We start from the raw sequence: 23,837 nt of genomic DNA, 5'->3' as shown, positions 1-23,837 counted from the left end.
TTGATTTCCTTATATTGTTTCTTAAGAATAGTAGGAAGCCAAAAGAAAAAAAGAAAAGAAAGACAATTTTTAGCAGCCACTGGATCACACAAGCCGATACTTATACTTGGTTCGCTGCTTCATACAAAATCACATAAAAGGGATATTAAGTTTGAGACTACTCTCCTCATAATCGCTGCCCTCTAAACAAGATGATGATGATGATGATGATGATGATGACGAGGACGATGAGGATGATGATGATGATGCGCCATCTGAACTCCTGGGACTTGGCAAATCGCCTTTAATCTCGAGGATCTTACTATGAACCGCGACCAATTTCTGCATCTCCTTCAATCTTTGTGCTTCCCTAAAACACACCATATGCTTCACTGATTTGTATTTCATCCTCAAATACCTCAACTTTGCTTGTCTCTTCATAAGACATGGATGTTGAGTGCAATGCCAATGAAAGCTATGCTTACTGAAATCAGTATAGCTATGAAAACTTCTTCTGCAGCAAATCCACCCCTTTGATCTTTCCATGTCCAATTCTACTGGACCCCAAATACGAATAAGAACTCCAAAAAAAAAGTTGAGACGCTCACAAGTAGAAAAAGATGGAATATGTAGAGTGTAAATAGAAACGTATGGAAGTGAGTTTGATAAGGATTAGAATTGGTAAAAATCTATTACTATCTATTATTATTCTCTCTTTCTAAATCTCTTTCTTTCCTCAAGTCATTATCTTTCCAAATTAACACGTTAATTAAAGCTTCTAAATCTCTCTTCTCTATCTTCCCTAACCGATTATCTTTCCAAACCTCAAGGTTAGTAAAGGTTTTAAAGGGTGGTCTGATTTGGTTATAAAGATACCCATTTATTTGGTTAACTGAAATTCTATTATTATATAGAGAATTTAGTGTCATCCATTAGAAGAAAGTTTCTAATGGAATTTTTTTTCCTATTAAATTTCTCTTCCTCCCCATCGTTTCCCAACAAGCTCACTTTCTTGTCCTTTCTTTTTTTTTGTTAAGAATGGTTCACTTTGTTCTTATATCCTCATGTGGCATACTGTAGACTTGGTAAACAGAATGCACTCTGAAACAATTTTATTCATTGCTTTGAAGGTCCTTCAAAATAAAAATTGAATTGGGTTGGTTCAAATTATCTTTTTCCGTGTGTAATCAAGTAGAGAATTTTAGAAATATTTTTCCTTTCCTAACTTTTCCAGAAAATTCCTGCAAGTACTGATTTAAGCAATCGATCTGCATATTCTACATGAATGTGTAGACATTGTGCCGGCTCCGCTTCATAATACTTGATGGATTGAGTGGCTGGGATCATCCTATAAAGGTGCGATCAGCACAAATGGGTAATACTTATGGTTGCTGATCAGATCAACTGTTATGATCGTGCCAGTATACATGGGGCCAAAAGAAATCTACTGTTACGAAATAGCCTAACAGCCACACCATCTTGGTATTTTCTGGAAATTTTGAGAATAGCTCTCTCATCGGTGCTGTTTGGCTTGCTGACAGCATGGCCAAGAATAGCAGAGATTCTGGGAGCTGTTTGGTGGATTTTCCACATCCCTAATCTGGTTATCCCTGCTTTCTTATCCACAAAACATGGGCGTCCCACGGCACATGCAATAAGCATTCTGCTTACAGAACTGGGACAAAGGAAGATTCTGCTTACAGAACTGGGACAAAGGAAGAAGCCCATGGAATCTGATAAAAAACAACTACAAATCATGGATAAGTTTGAGAAATGATATCAGCAAAACATCATATCAGCACAATCATGTTTTAATAATTGCTCAAACTCAGCTTGCCTTTTCTTTTTCAACCAGCTTGTGAGCACTTTTTGGGAACTGTTATAACCTTTGACAGGTATTTAAATACTAAAAGACAAGATGAATTAGTGAAAATATCAAAACATGGTTGTGCCGATATCATTTCCCATAAGTTGAGATATAATATTTGGCAAGAGAGATAAATTAGGAGAGCAATCTGATTGAAATGGTTACAATGATCTCTAACAGCAACAAATGATAGATGATAATGATAATCCAAACCTACTAACCAAACCTGAGAAAAAAGGAGGAAAATGTATTTCTCTTATGTGTACTATGCATTTTCAGAAACCCATCTCAAACAGCAGTCAAATGTAGAAGCCCAACGGCCTCCGGCCCCACCCCTCCAGCATGTTTCTTGACTTGGGCAGCATGCTTTTGTCCTGCAAGATGGTAATTGAACACTATCTGACTATTGCAAACCACATTGCAGATTGCACACACCCTCACTGAATTTGCTGCTGCCCCACCTTCCATTATTTTTTGTCTCTTTGTCTCCAAATCCCCCCCTAGCTCCGCCCCCTTCCTCTTTGTTGACGGGTTTTCCCTCTTCTTGGGTTTCACTGCAGCTGCCGGAGCAACAGCAGCCACAGAAGCAATAGCCGCCTTTTTCGATTCTTCTAATTTTTCTAGATTCTTTTTGTGTTTCTTTCCTAATTTGTGCTGGTCAAGGACATCTTTGCTATTGCAATCGATCTTGCAGATCTCGCACCATGCGGATTGCACGACCTTAGTTTTCTTTGGGCCTCTCTTGATAGCACCATTGGCAAAAGGGTGAATCATGTGGGTGTTCCAGTACATTTGATTCGGATTCACAGCTGCCATCGGCTCAATGCCATTCAAAGGTCTTACAGCCTGCAGGGAATCATAAGAAATTAAATACAAAAGCAACACAGAAGAAATAGGGGAATGATATCCAAACTCCCTTGTTTTAATAATGGCACTTCTTGATTCATTTTACGGTTCTCTAATTAGTTATTAAAGGCAGTTAAAATTCCCAGAAATCTAGCAACCAACAATCAGAAAAGTTTTCGATACAGTGGAGACGGGAGAGTGCCATTATCAAAACATATGCATGAAGGCATGCACACATTCACCCCATACATACACACAAAGTTCTTTTTACTTTTTTTTTTTTTCTCAAAATGATAAATATCCATGCATAGTTATGCTGCTGTCCCTCACAAAACATGCACCAAAAAGCATGCATACATATGCACACACACACATCCCAACATATGTACATGCAGATTTCCTAGCTTTCTAGCTTTAATTTCGTATCCGTATTTGATCTATGGAATAGATGGAGAGAAGTGTGTTCTAGTGCCGAACAACCCACCCATTTTGTTCAAGCTTGGGAAACGCCGGAAGAGGGATTTATTAAACTAAATTTCAATGGTTCTAGTCTTGGTAATCCGGGACCAGCTGGCATCGGAGAAGTGCTAAGGGATGAGAATGGAATGGTTGGGTGGACTTTTGCGGGTCCATTAGGACTCGCCGATTCCAATGAGGCTGAATTTAGGGCGGTTTATCAAGGGATAAAACTATTGGGGGGGGAGGACTTCAATTGTGTAGTGGTGGGAGGGAGATTCCATCAATGTAATTTGGTGGCTATCCGGCTCTCATAAGTTCCCTTGGCATTTTGCGGATTACTTTAATGAGATTAAAGACATTGTCGGTGTTCCTAGGATCTCATTTTGCCATATAAGGAGATCGGCCAATGGGGCGGCAGACAAGCTTGCTAGAAGTGGTGTTCATTTGGAGTCCCTGGAGCAATATGATTTTCTTCCTCGATTCCTTGTGTTGTATGAATGCATTTTTCATTTATCTTGTATATTCTGTATTTCTTGACCACCTCAGTCCTTATAATGAAATTCTTGACCAAACAAAAAAAAACATGCAGATTTCCTTTGGGTATGCAAAAAAATGTGGTCAAATTGTTTAACAAGTAGCCATCATGAAATGAAATCCAGTCTCAATCTTAACTGACTTCAAAAGAGAAACGAAAAAAATAACAATCTAGCACTAAGTGCATACATACACTGATACACCCAAACTAACATTTGTCAGGGTAAAGAAATCATAATATCCCCAGACAACGGCTCGTCTGTGAAAAGAACACAGATTCTGAACGAAATTCTGGTTGCAAATGAAATGTTGGATTCTAAAAACAGAAAGGAACACGGGTATTATTTGCAAAATATAAATGGCAAAGGCATATGATCATTTCTCATTACCAGTCAGGAAAAAGAATTATGATCATGTTGATTGAGGTTTTGCGAACTATGTACAAGACATAATGGGATTTGGAGCACGATGACGTGATTTGATTAAGGCGAGTCTATCATTGGCACAATTTTCTATTCTTATAATGGAAGATTGATTGGATTCTTTGGAAGCGCTAGGGGAGTACGGCAAGGGAACCCAATGTGGGATTTGGAGCATGATGACATGATTTGATTAAGGTGAGTCTATCATTGGCACAATTTTCTATTCTTGTAACGGAACATTGATTGGATTCTTTGGAAGCTCTAGGGAAGGCAAAGGGACCCAATGTCGCCCTACTTATTTATACTTGTGGTAGAGGCTGTTAATCTTCTCCGTAAAAGCGGCAAGGTTATGGGCAAGGTGAATGGCTTGAAAGTCAAGAGGCATACAAGAAAATCTCCCAATTATATATATTGGTTTACCATTGGGCATTGGTGGGGCTCCGTCTTTATGAGACTCGGTAACAGAAAGGATCGAGAGGAAGTTTGCCTCATGCAAAAAGAGCTACTTATTATTTAGAGGAAGAATTATGCTCATCAGAGTGGCCCTCTCAAATTTCTCAGTGTACTTTATCCTATGATTTGTGGACAAGGCGTGTCGACACTGACACGGAGTGACACACAACAAACCGTCAAAATTTAGAAACGAGGACATGGCTAAAATAGAAAGTATTTATAATCATAATTTGTCGATATGGATTCGTATGTCGAGTTTCCACACGGATACGAGTTGTCCGACATGGCAACATCTACAAAACTAGAAATGGTGGCACATACATGCATATAAAATTATTGATTATTACACAAATATGTGTCCACACACGCACATTAACTCTAACACTCCTGGCAATACATTTAAAAGTGTCCAAAGGAGTGTCAAACACGTGTGGAGACGCGTGTCATGTCGGACACGTGTGTCGGCAATAAATTCAAAGTGTCGGCTAAATCATAGACTTTACCTAACTTTTTCAATTGCTTTCTACGATGAGGAAGAACATAGAAAAATTACAAAGGAATTTCTTGTGGGCAGGAAAGGAGAACAAAAGATGAACATCTTATGAGATGGAAAACAATGTACAAGCCCAAAACGAGAGATGGAATAGGCATTGGCAAACTGAAAGAGAGGAATGAAGCAATATTGGGAAAGTGGATTTGGAGATTTGAAGATGAAAAAGATGCCCTCTGCCATAAAATTATTAGGGGAAAATATGGGGTAGGTTGGGGGAATTGGGAGTGCAAGGACCCACCTGTAGGTAAAGTCTCAGGAGCATGGATTAGATCAGGCTGGCTAGATAGTACTCACTTGGTGGCAACCTTTATCTGGACGGCGGTAATGAAAAAAGTCAATAGACGCGACCACTGAAGAGGAGTTTCCTCATAGCAAATAGATGTATACTTTGTTTTATAGGGGAAAGAGTTGTAAGCATCTCTTCATCGATTGCCCGTTTGCATTTAGATTCTGGAGGGCAATCCATTCATTTTTTGGGATGAGTTGGTCATTACAAAATTTCATCAAGGACACTGTCCTTGGGTGGGAATCTTGTGGCAAATTGTGCCTTTCGTAGTGTTGTGGAATAATTGGATGGAGCATAATAATCGAATCTTTCAAGGAAATAGTAAGTCTATGGAGAAGATCAACACAGAGATTCAAAATGATTTACTTGAATGGAACAAAGATAAGATGGTTATTAGGGTAATCCCTACCAATATCGCCCTGAAAAATTAGAAAAATATTATATGGATGAAGAAATCAAAATCTAGTGCTGCCCCTAGATGGAGCGCTCGCCCCCAAGGAATGCAGTAAAAGTATATTTTGGTTGTAGTTCCGACATAGCACGTGAAGACACTAATGCTGACTAAGGTATTAGAGGTATTGGGACGATTGGAGCTAAGCCGGTGTTGTTTTTGTTTTGAATAAGTGGGCAGTAGTGTGTTTGAGTTGGAAGCAACAATTAAGTTGGTTTAAGACTTCTATAAATATGGATGCTTTAATGTAAGGAGGTTAACTCATAATTCTCTCTCTCTAACTCCTTATTCCCTTCTCATTCTCTTCCTTTTATTCCCTAGTGGATTCTAGGGTATACTATCAAATTGTACACTTTGGCGCTGCGATAATTTGGTATCAGAGTGAGGATTGACTTGGGCTGATGGCAACTCGAGATGGAGAGAACCAACCCAACGCCGCTGATCATGGAGAAGTTCGTACGAGGGTCGAGTTTCTTTAGTTCCAGCGTGAAAAACATTGTGTTGCAATGTTTAGAGGCAGCGGTCGCTAGACTGACAATGGAGCCCAATTGGGATTGCAGCAACGACAGGCCTTGCAACGACGAAGGGGCTCGCGGGCAGTCTGTTCTAGGGCGCGTTCCTACTCCAGTTAGACCTCCAGTCTACGAATATGCCGAAAGGGTGTTTGCTAGACATTGCGGCGCTGGAGGTTATCGTGACAGTGGAGATCAGGAATCACGGGATTTTGTATGAAGATTGACCTTCGCACTTTCAATGGTAATCTTTGAAGATTATATGGGGATTCCAAATGAGAAAAAAGTTAAGCTTGTAGCCTACAAGCTTAAAGGCAGAGCCTCGACATGGTGGGATCAATTGCAACTTTCCCAAACGTGAAAAAGAAAGGTACGAGTGCGAAGGCGGATGAAAATAAAAATTTTGTTGAGGGCGAGGTTTCTACCACCAGTATTGTTTCAGCATTATCAAAATTACAGGCAAGGGAATCGTTTAGTGCAGACCTATACAAAGGAATTTCATAGCCTCGCTTCGCGTAATGATCTAATGGAATCCGAACCACAACAAGTCGCAAGATTCGTTGGACGGTTGCAAATGGCTATTCAAGATCGAGTTTCCTTACAACATGTTTTTACCATAACGGAGGCCATCACCCTTGTTATGAGGGTTGAGATGCAACTAGTTGGAAGAACACATGTATCCACTCGAACTTCCTTCAATACATCATATTCTATATCGAATAGGAAGAAGCAGTCTGTAACCACTCAATCTAAACCAGCAATTGATGGGACTCGGGATGAGGTGGCTAGTAGTAGTCAGACGAAGCTGTTAGCCCAAGAGTTCCTCATGGGTTAATTCAGAAGCTAACAGGAAAAACTCCATCAAAGAATCCATATACCAAACCAGTACCACCAGACAAGTGTTATCGGTGTCGAAAACCAGGACATAGGTCCAATTAGGGCACACAAAGAGGCTTCGTGAGGCAACTGTTCTTGGCGCCAAAGCGGGAAGAAGATCCACGACGACATAATATCTTTAAACAATCAATCTAAAGGTCTTTGATGTAATCATAGACAACGGTAGTAGTGACAACAGTGTCAAAGTCAATGGTGAACAAGTTGCAACTAAAGGTGGCAAAGCATCCATCGCCTTACAAGATTGGCTGTAATAAGAAAGGAGCTGAAACAAAGGTAACTGAAATTTGTCGTATTCCTTTTCGATTGGAAAGAATTATAAGGATGAAATGTTTTGTGATGTGGTTGACATGGATGCGTGTCACATAATACTAGGGAGACCCCAGCAATAATACCGTCAGGGAGACCCTGGCAATACGATGCTGATGCAACTCATAAGGCCAAAGAAAATGTTTATATCTTTGAAAAAGATGGGAGAAAAATTGTCCTTGGGCCTATGAGCGGAGGAAGATGTTTATATCTTTGAAAAAGTAGAGGGGAAGGCCTATCTCGCTATCAATAGTAGAGACTTTAAAAAACGACGTAAAAGAGGAGGAGAATTTTATGCCATGGTGATAAAAGGGGAGGTGATTATGATCACTTCCATTGTCCCTAAGAAATTGCAATCTCTACTGGATGAGTTCAAGGAACTCATTCCAAGCGAACTGCCAAATTGGTTACTTCCAAGGCAAGATTACAACATCAAATTGATTTTGCACCTGGAGCTAGTTTACCAAACTTGCCACACCATTGTATGAGTCCAAAGTAAAATCAGATTTTACAAGAGCATGTGGAGAAGCTTATCAGAAAGGGGCTAATTAGAGAGAGTATGAGTCTGTGTGCAGTACCAGCGCTACTGACACCGAAGAAAGATGGGAGTTGATAGCAAAGAGATAAATAAAATCACCGTAAAGTTCAGATTTCCTATAAATGAAATGCTAGACTTGTTAGAGGGTTCAAAGATATTTTCCAAGATCGACTTAAAGAGTGAGTATCATCAAATTCGCATCAGCAGACGAGTGGAAGACGGCCCCTTCAAGACCGGGTGAAGGTTTACATAAGTGGCTTGTGATGCCATTCGGCCTTTCTAATGCGTCACGCACTTGCATGCGAGTGATGAATCAGGTTCTTAAACCCTTCACTGGCAAGTTTATTATTTATTTCGATGATACTTTAATTCATAGTCAATAGTGAAAGAGAGCATTTTGCACGCTTGAGGGAGGTGCTGACTGTATTGCAGAAGAACAAGTTGTATATCAACTTGAAGAAGTGCAGTTTCATGACAGACATTATTTTTGGGATATGTGATCAGTGCAGACCACTGATGTAGTACATGAAGACACTAATGCCGACAAAGGTATTAGTGGGGTTTTCCAAGTCGGGAGAGTTTTGTCGGTTGTTTTTTTTTTTTTTTTTTGTGGTAAGCAGCTTATGTCATTAGTTATTGAGACGATGGGAGCTAATTCGGTGTTGTTGTTTCTTTTGAATAAGTCAGCAGTAGCGTGTTTGAGTTAGAAGCAACAACTGAGTCGGATTAAGACCTTTATAAATATGGATGGTTTAATGCAAGGAGGAGGTTAACTCATATTATTTTTTTTGAAAGATGACAAATTTCATTGATATTAGAAAAGCATTGGGGACCAGGATTCCCGTCCTGCGTTACAAAATATCAATAAGATTGGACCGGGCATACCCAGAACCAGATAAAGTAAACCTAACAGAACAAATTCACTACCAAAACATTAACTTTTTCCTTCACCATACCATTGCCGGTCTTACCTATGGGTTCCCAAAAAAATTCCTATGTCAGTCTTTTTACAATCCAAATCCCACTCCTTTTGTTAGCACCAGTATTAACAAGACACCGGAAATTCATAGAACCAGAAACAAAAGCACCCAAAAAGGCTCCTTGTCCAACGATTCATGCAACAACTTTCCTTAACCCGAGCATTTCTCCAATTCCTCAAGAGTGGATTTGATTTCATCGAGGACCGATTCTTCTTCCAATACTTGGTCTTCTTCATTTAAAGTCATATTCTCAGAAGCCTCTTCTCTTAAAATCCTATCCTTCATCTTTCGAATCCAAACCTCTTTCTTCGCTTCCCAGTCCAGCCTCCTTTCTTTTCTTTCATCCATCATGAACTTGACAAAGAAAGGGTGTTTATGCATGGGCTTATGGGATTCTTTCAAGTTAAAGAAAGTTAAGTTAAAGAAAGCTTCCCTCCTCCTATTGGCCTCTCTTTTAAAGAGAGTCCATTTCTTTTTAATGAATTCACCAATTCTCTCCCTGGGCGTTGGAGAGGATTCTGATGCCTGTTCTTCATTGTAACTCAAGCCCCTAAGTCTTAAGAGAAGCTCCTCCCGAGCCAGCTTGTCTGAAGGACGTTTCCTTCTCCTGCTAGGGCCTACCGAGGAAGGGGGAGAGATTGGAGAAGATTGTTTCTGATCCATTCTCCTAACTGTTTGAGAGAACCGGCAAGGTTTTTCTCTGTACTTCCTTATTCCTTTATTCTCTTTGTTCTTTTTATTCCCTAGTGGATTCTAGGGTACACAATCAAATCGTATGCTTCGGCTATGGTTTTTCATTTGATCTGCTTCGTTAAGTTCTAAAGGATACATTGGCCAGCTGGCTTGAGGGGAATCTTTAGGGACCAAGAAGGAAGGATTCTTAGCTGCTTCTCAGGCTCATGGGGAACTGCAGATTCCTATGATGCAGAGGCTAGGGCACTACTTATCGGATTTTGCAGCTTTTTAGGGATTGTGTTGGCTGCGATTGCATTTTCGAAAGAGACCCTAAGGTGGTTATCTCAAGGGCTAAAGGGGTATCGTGGGGCCGAGGAAGTTGGCCTCCATCATATTGGATAGACTGTGTAAAGTAATCGAGCCAAACCTACAACACCAATGGAGATCAGCTAACTCAAAGGCAGACACCCTAGCAAAGGAAGGAGTGGGTCAAAGTGCCCTAATCTTTTCTTTTTTTCTGAAATGGTAAAGTGCCCTAATCATTAGTGATGTATTCTCTATAACTGTTTGTGAGATTTTACTTCCATAACTGTTTGTGATGGTGTACTTCTGATTATGTAAGGACGGCTCGTCTCTACAATTTGTTTCTCCTTTGTCGGAATGCATTACCTTTTTTTTCAAAAAAAAGCACCTTCAAACGCACAAATACCTGCATACAATTCAAATATAAAATACACTAGCAAGATAGTATCATCATGATAATTGGGAAGGTCATGATACCACCATAGAAGTGGCACATGTGTTTGGTAATCAGTATTGTTGATCTGATAGGCCATCACCAGGCAACCCAGTGGATCCAGGTACCATGCCAAATTGAGATCCCATCCACAAGATTGAGCCATATAATCACTTAATGGCTTAGGGAAACCTAAAAGGATGCCTTTTCCATCACCCTTGAACAACAAGCTACAGTCACCCAATGACGGTGTGACCAAGGGAGATAGGCTAGGTTTGTGATGTCTGACATGTCATGGACCCAATCATTGTACAAATGGTGATAAGAGTCATATGCAATTGCTGTTTCCTTAATGAAGAGATTGATAGTTTAAGCTTTAAAGGGAATTCTCTTTTAACATAAAGGGATGCACATTCTCTATTAAGCAAAAATTGAGTAATTCAAAAGCAAACAAGTAATTCAATACAAAAAGATGCACTAATAAAAAGGGGGGAAGCACTACTTTTTCTAACCGAACTGAAGGAATAGAAATACACTACTATATGATGCAAGTGAAATTTTTAAACAAGTGAATATCGATGTTAGTTTCTTTTTATTTGTAAGTTATTAAATCCAGCTGAAGAGATTGTAAATGGAAAAATTCTGAAACAAATCAAAGCCAAGAGGGATTTCAACAATCTAACTGACGACACTTCATCAGGTAGCAATCGCAAGGGCAAACAGTCCACTTGATAATATGGAGGAGTCACCTTACTATATTCTATGGCAGTGATAAATTATCAATCACAAAATAATTGGCTTTAGTCTACCAGCAATGACCCAAATGCTTGGGAATCTTGCTGCAGTTCTAGAGGTGCGTTTGGATTGCCAGAATCAAGAATCGGAATCAGCATCACATTCCAATCCTATTCCAATTCCCACTGTAAACGGAATAGTGATTCCGATTCTAGTGTTTTGGTAAGCACTGCAATTCATCAAGCGAATCAATAATATTCCAATTCTAGTGTTTGGTATCATCAAGACCAACATGGAATGGAATCAAAATTCAATAATTTTTTTGTATTATCCCTAATCAATATGATTTAGTTTTTTTAAAACATCAATAAGACTTATTAAGACCTTTGGAAGCTCCGGTGTGAAGAGGCGGCTCGTGCCAAATTGATGGAGTAAAAGGAGGTAGGGGCAGACCGAAAACAACTTGGGTAGAAACAATGAGGAAAGACTTGATAGCTAGGAACATGACAGAGAACATGACCTTGGATAGGATAGAATGGAAGAAAATGATCCACATAGAAGAATCCAACTAGAACCAGGATTAGAGCTGGGTAGATTCCTTTTACTTTCTTCATGAATTTTTTCCAAAGGATTCATTTTAGCCGACCCCAACTAGTTTGGGACAAAGGCGTTGTTGAGTTGAGTTGAGTTGAAGACCTTATTATATCGATCTCAATTCTAATAAGACTTATAAAGACTTTACTATATCGGTCTCATTTCTAGGATGGATTGAGAACTTTTTGTTATGGCCAAGGAACATGCCCCATCAATCATCATCATGAATAGGATTGACAGTATTGGATCTGCTCGCACGGAGTCGGGGACTGGCAATGGTGATGGCGAAGTGCATCCAACCATGCTTGAGCTCCTAAATAAACTTGATGGATTTGAAGCTTCCAACAAGATCAAAGTATTATTAAACTAAAGCCAACCATAAAAAAACCTGACTTTTTCACGCAACAGACCACAGACACTGGAAAGAAACAGAGCGGAAAAGACCAAACACATTCTTATTTCATTGTATACGAAACCCTAAATACAGAAAAAAAAAACTCAAGTTTAATTCTTATTTCAGGGTCAGAAGAAACAAAGAGACACATTCCATCTTTCACCGTGGAAAAAAAAACAAGAAAATGCAGCTTAGAATTCCCACACAACATCACAGCTAAATCATTGAACACTCCAAAAAATGTAGAAAAAACCCAATTCCAATCACAGTGAAGAAAATCCCCAACCCCATCTGGCATCTCATTGGAGGCAAAAAATACAAAAGCAAATCAAACCGATATTTTGGATCAAGCCTCCCTCTGGATATCCTAAAAATACACTAGAGAAGAATGAGTTTGATGGGTGGAATCGACTTGAAGAAAATTGCATGGGAAAAAAAAGAACGATGCATTTGGTGCAGAGCTTAAGGTGGTATCCACGAAAGCAGGAATGTTTGCCCTGAGGAGTAGGGTTCACATAACACAGGAACATTTTGAGATGGCAGGGCTCACTCAAGAAGAAGGATGTGGAGTTCAGCCAGATGGATGTTATTGAAAAACAATCTTGAAAAGCAGGAAATTACATGAGAGGAGAGAAGAGGTGAGGAGAGGAAATAGGGTCGTCGAGAATCACGTGACTCGCTTGACATAGTAGAAGGTAGAGCATCGTTTTACTTTGATTCCCGGAATCAGAATGCCACCTCTTCGGTGGGTACGAGATTCCGCCAAAAGTTCCAGCCCAAATTCGGCTAGGGGTCTTTCCAAACCCATCACTCGTTGCACCCAAACGCCAGAATACGTGGGAGAGGTATCATATGTCAATTCTCATTCCCTATTCCGGTAAACCAAACGCGCCCTTGAGGTTTGCTAATATGGTAAAATATAGCAAAAGGAAACAGAAATTTCAATTGCTTGCCTACATTCAAGAGAAAACAACTCATAAAATTTAAGCGCCGATATTGTTCAAAAAAAAAAAAAAAATTAAGCGCCAACTATCATATGGAAATCCTGCCCAAAGCGATGCGGCAAGAAAGAGTTCATAAGTAGAAACCCTTTTCACAACATCGAGACCATTCAAACCCAAAATCCACCATGGATATTTTGCAAATTCTTTTTGGCCGAGGCTGCTTCCATGGGCATGCATTTCATTGGCGGAAACTCCTTAAGCACTTTAGTCTACCTAGCATATCCAAATGCATGTCCAGGATATACCATATTACACTACTTACTAGCAGGCTCACTCAAATCAAAACAACAAAACAAAACAAAAAGCGAGAGAGAAAATGCAAGGGAAAATCAATCAAAACAAGTACAATCAAAACAAAACAAAGCAATTTGTAGAAGCATCATCTCCAATGGGTTGATCAAGCAGAAGGAACAAGAAGGAAGAACACGCTGGTAACCCCAAAACAGGCAAGAGCATGTGCATCAGAATTTGCGGACCACCAAACATGTATCAACTATGTACCATGACCCTCTCTAGGATGTCCTAGATCTCCTCTATAGCATTCGCAAATCTCCACGGGTGCCTAACATCATTTCTCATCCATATGACCACATTGAGGGAGTGGGCCACAATAATAGTCTGATCTAGATGTGTCTAATTCAACAGCCTAATGCCAATGAAGAAGCTTTCAAACCTTTGCCTAGTTAGAATCTTTTACTTTGATAGGGCCCGAAAAAACCCATATCATTTCTCTATCTGCGTACCTCAGAAGACCTACAATGCCAACTGAGTCAGGTTTGCCAAGACTCGAGCCATCAAAGCTCAGTTTCAACTTCTCAGGATGGGATGGTTCCCACTTGGGACGCCGGCCCTCCTTAAGTTTCTACTCAACCGGATATCCTCCCAAAACCTATGGAAAGTATTCAGTGATAATCTTCTGAAGGTAGGAAGGATCGATGCCCACTGAACTCCCACAAAGAAAATATTCCTCTGCAAACTGCACAATCCCTTTTGAGGCGCTTTTGAAAACTCTCATGTTTCTTTTCTTCCTAATTAGCCAAATAATGACAGCAAGACAATGGCCTCAAATAATCTTTCCTTTGGGAGCCCAATGGGGAAAAAACCTAAGACTCAACGTGGTCAGTGATGTGGTCAGGAGAACCCAACTAACTCCGAAAAGACATAAAACAGAATATCAAAGCTCAGCGGTGTACCTACAATGAAGCATTAATTGGTCGACAGACACAGCATCAGCAAACCACAAGACATAATAATTGACAATTACCTTACGTACATGACGAATATGGTCAACAATGAGAATTTTACTGAAGCAAGTTGTCCAGAAAAGCGTACACTCAAGATGGGGCTTCAATACACCAAACTTTTCGAACAAGTGAGGAAGAATTTGAAAGTACCAAGTGATTGAAGGAGCCCGACCGATATCCAACTCCAAAATATTTTATCCTTTTCCTGTCTGTTGAATTATGGCTAGAATATTAGCTACATTATCTATTTCCCAATCAATGAGGTTTCTTTGGAATCCTATGTTCTAGCTCACAGTACCACTGATTTTGTAGAGAGAGGATTTTGTAGAGATAGTCTGCCACGCTGCTCTCTTTGTAGAAAGCAAAGCTAAAGAGCATGGGGAAATCATCTTTTAAAAATCTATTATCGCACCAAATATCAAGCCAAAATCTAATCTTATCCCCCTCACCCACTCTAAATGGGATCCCTTTATGGAATATGGAGTAAAACTTCAAAACGTCTCTTTGTATTGTAAACCCTTTATTCCTGTATCGATCTATTGGATTCCATCCTCCGAAGCAAGATCCGAATTTTGTGTCCATCACGGTTCTCCAGAGGTGCCCCCCATATTCTTCGTATTTCAACAACATTTTCCCAACAAGGTTTTTTTCATCAACCTCAACTTCTTAAACCCAAGATCGCCCTCTTTAACTAGGGCAGTGTTTTTAAGCTAGTTATGCCCATGGTTTTAAATTGCGACTGAAATCCGAAATTTTGGATTTCGGTGGGGAGCGAAACCGAAACGTACCGAAATCGAAATTCCCGAAATTTGCCAAATTTCGTTCTAAATTTCGAAAATTTCGGGAATTTCATCAAAATTTATATTAAAATATTAATTTTTTATTCCCTAAAAGAATTTCGATCGAAATTTCGCCCTCGATCGAAATTTCATCCCAAAAAATCAGGGATTTCGGCGTTAATACCAGATTTCGGGATTTCAGCATAAATTTCGGTTTCGGATAAGTTCGAAATTTTAGCCGAAACCGAAATTTAAAACCATAGTTATGCCTGATTACTTTGTTCCATAGGGCATCTTTTTCTACTTTAAATCTGCGCAACTATTTCACCACAACACTACCTAAAAAAATCTTTAAAAAATTCTAATATTCTCACTCTCCTCCAATTGTCATTGAAACAAATGATAATACCATCGTTGAATTGAAGACGAGACATAAGGTGTGTTTCTACTTTGAAACCTTTAGTCAACACTCTTTTTCCTCTGCCCCGACTTAATAGTAAGCTTAAGAATTCTATTATAATTGTGAAAAGAAATGGAGAGGGAATCTCCTTGTCTAATCCGCTAGAGCTACAAAAAAAATCAACAACTGAGCCTTTTAAAATTAGCTGACAAGCAAGCATGATCTCATCACGCCATTCTTCTCCAGAAGACATCCTTCTTTGGGCATAGTTAATGAACTCCCATCACGCCATCCATCTCCATAAGACATCCTTCTTTGGACATAGTTAATGAACTCCCATTCTATGTGATCGTATGCTTTTTCCATATCTATTTTCATTCCAAAAAGTGCCAAATAAGGGACAAGTTGTCCCCTAACAGGCTACAACAATCCTACCCCCCTACTGCCCCCTACATACAGTAGGATTAGCTTACATATCCGTTATATGCTACCCCCATTACATTACCCAATAACCTAACTTGTATCAGATCCAACAAAAGTACCAAATTTGTTGGCCCCATTCAAGTCATAATACGTGTCTGCCATGCCACACAAACTTCTCCACCTCATCCCAGCTGACGGGTTTCGGTTTTCAAAAATCCCGCTCGAAGACCTAGAGCTATTGTGCGCCCCTAACCGTGCACGATAGCCATTTCTTCTAACGTATCCCCACGATCACCACCTCTAGTCCCTCCAACATCTCTTCCACAAAAACCATCCATCTCCACCTCTTAAAACCAGTCACCACCTCCAGTCCCTCCAACATCTCTTCCACAAAAACCATCCATCTCCACCTCTTAAAACCAGTCACCACCACCATCTTCTTTAAGATCTAACCCCACCTCGACCACAACCCATTGTCTTCATCTCATTCCACCATTTTCAGATCAATAACCCACTTCACCACCAGATCTCCAACGGACTTCATCTCGCACCACCACCAATCCCCGACAGACCCTCATTAAGTCCGGCCTAAATGACCTATCGACGGCCTCCACTGCCTTCAAACCTGGTAACCCACAAACCTTCCACGGCCTCCAGATCCGGCCTTCAGCCTCGCTTCTCTCCACGGCCACCCACGACCTTTCAGATCCGGCCATAATGGCCTCCTCCCGGCCTCCACAAACCAGATCCAGTCTCTCGACGCCCTCACTACCGATCTCAAGAGTTTATTTTGGCCTCCCGACAGCCTCCGGGCGGCCTCGACGAGGTTGTTGTTAGGTGAACTTGTCAACAACCATAACTCATGTCCCGGTTGAGCTTTGATAAAGCGCTTGACTCAAGCGGGTAGAAAGCAAGCGAAGAGGACCAAGGATTACCAGGACCCCCTACTCATTTTTCCAAAGTATTTTCTTATCTCCAAACTCCTCACGGCAAATGCCCCGGCCCCAACCCGTCTAATGGCCGAAATAAGGGTTTGGGTGATGGCTGAGATGATTGATGGTGGTGATGAGGAGATCAGAGATCAGACGTGGGGTAGAAAGATAAGAGGATTGAGAGGCTCCTCCAAGAAAAACCAGATCTGGGTGCCCATCTCTTCTCTTTTGCAGCCCCCTTTCTTCCTTAACCAATAACCAAGATCAGCCTCCTCTGCCCCAACGAAATCTCCACCCCCCACCCCGGCAACCTCTTCCTTCAAGTTTCATCTCCAAACAGGCAAACATAAACCCTAATCTCCAACACCCTGTTTCCCTTGCAAACCCTAATCTGCACCCCCTTTGGAGACTTTCCTCAAAATCTAAGATGGGTTCTCCTCCAAACCCTCCAACAAGTTTCTTTACCCAATCCTAAAAAAGATGAGAGCTCCTCCTCCTCCTCCTTCTAAAATGAGCCAGAGAGAGTGTTAATGGTGGTCGGGGCGACGGGATCGCGGATAGATGTAGTCGGAGAAGGAGGCAGAGAGGGGGAGAAGGGGTCGCGACCCCGGAGAAGGGGCTACTACCCTTCTCCGGTTCCAAAATTTAATAGACCGAATTCCTTACGAAAGTTCCAATCAACTAGATTGTTCCTGGCTTTTTCCATATCAATCTTGCAAATAATTCCTGGCTTGCTTTCCACTTTTCTCGAGTCTAAACATTCATTGGCAATTAATTCCTTATCAAGAATTTGTTTATCCTCTACAAAGATGGACCCTTGAAATGGAGATATCATGCCATTACTTCTTTCAGTCTTCTTGATAGAACTTTGGCTATGGCCTATGACTTAGCATAAGCTATGAATCAAGATTACACAACGGAAACCTTTCACCTTGCCATGCTCTCCTTAATCAAGATTATAGGACGTAAACCTTTCACCTTAGTCACCCACTCCTTCAAAACAATAGTGATAGATGTTGTATTTGCCTCCTCTTTCATAAATCCCTTTCATGGAATTCGGAGGAAACTCACATTATCTCCTTTTTATGTGCTCCAAAAGTATTGGTAGTTCCATTTGACAACCATCTAGGTCGGGGCCTTTGTCTCTCTCTATATACTAAAAAATGCTTGATGAACCTCCTCTCCAAAATCCTGTTCCAAGCACTTCCTTTTACCATTACTCAAAAGTCAAAACTTTAAAACTTAAACCGTCAATTTTATGTTGCCAACAATCCTCTTTGGAAATAAAGCTTTTTTAAGAAAGCCAAATATAGCTTCCTCACATGGCTTAGCTCCTGCCCAAAATCTCTAACTTATCAATAATTGGACACCTAAAATGACTTAGCTCCAACAAAATGGATAAGAGATCAAAACAAATACGACGTTCCTAATAAAAAAAAATTGGTGGCCCACTTTTGCTTCATCTAAAGAATTGAATTCAAACCAACAGTTCGATCCATGTCAGACAAATTTTTGAAAAAAAAATAATATCTAGTTTTATTTGGAACTTAATGAAATCAGTTAGGTAAAAAAAAACCTAAATATGAAGATGTTCTTAATTAAAAGGTGGCCCTTTTAGTTAGATTGCAAGCACACTTATGTTATATTTCGGAAGTGATAATAATGTAGATTCCAAAGCAAGCTTGCACGGGAGCAAGCTCCAAGCCCTGTTAGAGGGCTGTCAGTAACTATGGTTCCAGAACCACTAGCAGCTATTTGCCTAAAAAGTAACAATGCACGAATCCATAAACAGATCATTCACAGCCCCTAGCCCAATAGTGTCATCGTCAACTTTTCAATTTTCAAGCAATAACCAAAACCATTAGTAGGGTAAAAAGCAAACCACCCTGGTGACTCCATAGTCCTAATTTCTAATGCTTGGCTTTTCTTGAATATCATTGATGCAGGAAGAGGGAACCATACCCCTCTCATAAGACAGCATAGCCATAACTTTGGAACCTAAATGCAAAGATAGTGACTAAGAATTGCCCTCAAGCATTCAAGACAAGCCCATTATTTAAGATTGTAAGAAGCAAAAAAGATCTAGAAAATCCAAAGAACCAAAAAAATAAAAATAAAAGAACAATGCTTCAGGAGTTGCAAAACGAAAGTCTCAGCTCCATTGCCAGGACAAATGACCAAGATACAGGTTAAATTCCAACAATAGAAAGAAGCTCTTTGTATTGGTTATCCTCAATAATGATTAATTGACTCCAACAAAAGAAGCCTTTTCTATTGGTTTCCCTCAATAATGATTAATTGATTCCAAGAAAAGAAGCCCTTCCTATTGGTTGTCCTCAATATTGGTTAATTGTTTTACCTTCCAGAATAAGACAATAGCACAGACCATTATTTTCCAACCTCATAGAAATGTTCGATGCAATTGCTTTCCAATGAAGAGAATCAAGAAACCTCTCTGAAATATTTGTTGATACCAATTTGAACTGAAGAAGACCTAGTGTGTTAAATACTTAATCCCATATCATTTTTAATGGAGGCACATTTCTACTTCAAATTATCTACAAATCATCCCTTTATCTTAACTTTTCTTGCATTTTTATGACAATAAGATATGAATCGTATCACTTTTTGAGATCTATATTACCTAAAGATTGAGAATATGCATCTAATTTATAAACTTGATACCGAACATATGAAGCCTTAAACATGCATCCTTATTTCCATCAGAACACTAACTTCTATGACAGGATATAGAGCCAATGGACAAGGTAGTTCACTGAACATAATTGATAGATGGTGCCTAGCCAGAACCATCGATAAGTGTGCTTTCAAACATTAGGTCAGTATACTACGATCCAAACTCAGTGCATGCCTAATTTATTTATTTTTTATGACGTAGGGTATCCCCACCACATTTTTAAGGCAGGACTAATCCCTATGGATGCAAGTAATCACCTGTAAACCACGTGCATCGGGTAATTCCGAGGGGACTCGAACTCGCGTCTATGGGGAGCAAACCCACGACGCTAGTATGTAACTAGCGGAAGAAAACATGACCTGCAAGCAGCTCTTGCTCTAAGAAAACATCAAACTCATCACCAATCAAGGATCCGAAAATAACTACCCATTTACACCGAAACCACATAAAAAATCCGACAAGTCACAAACTTCGAACCCTAACAATAACAAGTCACAAACTACTGAATAAAAACCCAAATGCATCAAAGTGTTCACTCCAACATACTACGATAAAAAGACTGGAGCATCCCAAAGAAAAGTAAAATGCACAAACACAAGTTTCAAGCAAAAAGGCATGATACAAGCAGGAGAATGCCACCATCACGCAGGACACCAGTGGGGTTGAATTTGGACTATGGGTTTTTGTTCTTGGGGGTAGTCTCAGGGTCGGAAGGGAGTGGAATCGAATTTTGTGGAGTATGGGTAATGGGGGTAGGGAGGAACGGCTGGAGGAGGATGTTGTGTATTGCAGAATTGGGCGTATGGGTCATTCCGTAGGGGATCTGTTTGATGCTGCTGCTTCAGAATTTCAGCCCACCTGCCGCTAAAATCCATGGAAATGCATTCACCAGACAAGGTCGGACCTTCTCCAAAAAAAGATGGAATAGGGTTTGGTTATGGAGAAAGAAATATGGGAGATGAATGTGGGTCTTAACTTGAGCTTGGGGTGTGCGTGATGTAGCTTAGCCTACACACACCCAAGAGAACGAAGGGTCTCAAAAGGGCACATGTATGTGAATCGAGACTGCTGATCTTGTAGAACATCACCTCGCCAAATTGAATTGAAAAAGACCCGGTGTGCTGAATTCTTAATCTGATATTTTCAATGTATGTACATTTGTCATTCAAATTCTAGAAATGTCTCCAAGTCATGACTTTATCTTAACTTTTCTAACAATTTTATGGCTTTAAGATATGAACGATACCACATTGTGAGATCCATATTACCTGAAGATTCAGCTTATACATCCTATTTCTAAAATCAATGCTCTTTAACAAGTGCCATCAAAACCATAAAACTTTATAAAGATCGTATAAAACCTTCAACAAGCATCCGTATTCCATCAGAACACGAATGACTTCCATATTTGGATATTGCACCAATAGAAAAGGCAGTTCACTGAGCATAACTGAGAGATGGACCATAGCCAGAACCATCGATAAATGTGCTCTCAGCCTCTCATACATTAGGTCTATATACTGCGATCCAAATTCAAACCATGCCTAAAAAAAAATGTAACTAGTGAAAGAAATAAACTGAGAAAACGATGTAATGGATGAGAAAATTAATACAAATGATGCACCTACAAAAACCTTGTAGCCTTCTAAAGCCCACAAATTTATTTTTGTAGTAGGAAAACATATGTACCCTTAGATAATTGTCAGGGACAAGCGACACCAAAAAAAAGGTAAAAACCCAATAAATCTAAATTGAAAGTCAGAAATGTCCATATATCAAGTAATTACTTAACAATGGAAAAAAAAAGGTAAAAACCCAATAAATCTAAATTGAAGGTCAGAAATGTCCATATATCAAGTAATTACTTAACAATGGGAAAAAAAAGGAACCACCCATGTACTTCAATGTCTTGATGAAAATCAACCCAATATTCCCCCTGACTCTCCAGTCATGTCTAGATAAGTATTCAAAGGACACTCACGGTAACGTATTCACTCCAACAAACTTCCATAAAATGACTAGAGCATCCCACAAAAATATAAAACACTCGAACACAATTTTCAAGCAAAAAGATGTCCTCCCTTACATGTCCAGGGAGAAATAGAATAATCTTTCTTTCTTTTTTGTTTTTGAATAGCAATAGAATAATCAATTTACTCCAACCAAACCTCCATTACAGAAATGAGAAAAACAAAGAGAAAAAGAAACCAACCTCATAAAGCACAAATCTTAATAAAATAAGTAAATAAATAAAACAGCACGACCCATACGCAGGAACCAGTTTTCATATCAAAATCATACTATCTCCACTAACAAAGAAAAGTATAAATAACAATAGTAACTAAATAAAAGAACACAGTCCATAGTCTATACAACAATCAACAATGGATTTCAGCTCTAACACATTTCATGTCATAATAGATATATCTAAAGCTCAAAATGACTAAAAATTTGGAAAAAAAAGATAAGATCACTTACAGAGGGATAACCAACTGGGTCTGACCCAAACTGCCGAATCGCCTCCTTCACTGCCCAGCTTTGCTGTCCCGGGTCCTGATAATAGGGTGCCACCGCCGCACTTGGATACTGAGTCATTTGCTGCTGCTGGTGTTGTGGGTACAAAACATTCTGCCCTTCAAAACCCACATGAGAAACATAAGAATTAGACCCATATGGATCAATTCCAGGCGGGCGAAGTCCCGCATCGTACCCTAAGGCAGTAGAATCGATTTGGGTCGGTGGGTTTTCGAGGTTGGGGACAGGGTTAGGGTTAAGGTTAGGGTTTGGGGGGTAGTATTGGTAATGGGGGTAGGGAGGGGCGGCTGGAGGAGGAGGATGTTGGGGTGCATTGTAAAATTGAGCATATGGGTCGGAAGGGAGAGGGAGAGGGAGAGGGTTAGGGTTAGGAATAGGGTTAGGGTTTGGAGTAGGGTTTGTTTGGTGCTGGGGCTGGATCCCAGTCCACCTGCCGCTAAAATCCATGGAATTGCATTCACCAGATAGGGCAAACGTTTGTCTGGTTTGTTTTCCTCTCAAAGGGAGACGGAATAGGGTTTTGTTTATGAGGAAGAAATATGGGTAATGACTGGGTTTTTAATTTGAGCTCGGGGTTTGATGGGGTTTATCCTACGCACACCCAAGAGTGCGAAATCACTCCAAAGAACGCACGAGGGAAGAAGAAAAAAAATTCGTAGGAAAATGTTTTCTGGAGAAATTTTTTTCCTTCTTTCAATGTCTCGTATCATCATAAATTGTGGTCCTCTCTGAATAAAAATAGAATAAGGTTGGTTCAAGTTACCTATTTTGGTGTGTGAAAAAGGGTGGAAATTTTAGAAATATTTTCCTTTCCAAACTTTTCTAAAAATTTCCTGCATTCCAGACCCTCAGGTTCCTTGTTTTGGTTTTCCATATTTTGCTTTGGCCACTGATATTCTCTCCCTCCCCCCCCCCCCCCTAAATGGATAAAATCCTCCCTTTAACGGTTTCTGTGAGAGTGGTTCACTGCTTGAGGATAAATTCACCCCCCTTCAACGTTTTCCTTTGCCTTTAAAATCTAACGATAGTAAGGGAGGGGGGGAGGATATCATTTCCCTTTACTTTTCACTAGGTCTACACATTCTTTTATAGTATGCTTCCACTTTTGATCAAACAATGTTTAGAGTACGATGGCTCTTAGGCTCTATTCTGAAAGGCCAGTTTTGGGTTCCATGTGTGTCACGTGGACACGGTCAAGGCCACTGATACAACTGACAATCACAAGTCAAGTCATTTATTTTGACCCCACTTTGAATGAATGATCCTAGACCCTCCAACATTAAGGATGTTGAAGTATAAATGATTAAATAACACAGATGGTATCTGAGCTATTGCTTCACTGCAGGTCTTAAGTTTAAAACCCAACAACTCCTTGATATTAAAAATCCACATGTATGACCAACCCAAAAGAGGAGTCACATGTGCCACATATACGGTGAACCAAAAAAGAGAGAGGTGTGAGGGTAATGTTTAAGTATAAAAGATTAAATAACACAAATCTAACAGCTTGAGCTATTGGAGTAATTGGTTGTTTCACATAGCCTCTAAATGGAAGGTGTGAAATTTTTTTAGAAAAAACAAAAACAATTGTCAGTATTCATCATG

General features: G+C 39.9%; 1 protein-coding gene across 1 annotated transcript; it reads right to left on the bottom strand.

The window, feature by feature from the left end:
* Positions 1-1,963: 1,963 nt before the first annotated feature.
* Positions 1,964-22,838, bottom strand: LOC143845376 (uncharacterized). The gene is made up of 2 exons (XM_077353689.1): positions 22,176-22,838; positions 1,964-2,692 (listed from the first exon to the last, which is right to left on the bottom strand). The coding sequence occupies exons 1-2, from the start codon at positions 22,677-22,679 to the stop codon at positions 2,135-2,137; spliced, it is 1,062 nt and encodes a 353-aa protein (XP_077209804.1). The 5' UTR covers positions 22,680-22,838; the 3' UTR covers positions 1,964-2,134.
* Positions 22,839-23,837: the final 999 nt, after the last annotated feature.

Source organism: Tasmannia lanceolata, unplaced genomic scaffold, assembly GCF_043159265.1.
Source record: "Tasmannia lanceolata isolate RefF3 unplaced genomic scaffold, GAP_Taslan_0.1 ptg000015l, whole genome shotgun sequence".
Classification (NCBI taxonomy): Eukaryota; Viridiplantae; Streptophyta; class Magnoliopsida; order Canellales; family Winteraceae; genus Tasmannia; species Tasmannia lanceolata.
This window is presented reverse-complemented; position numbering and strand designations above follow the sequence as displayed.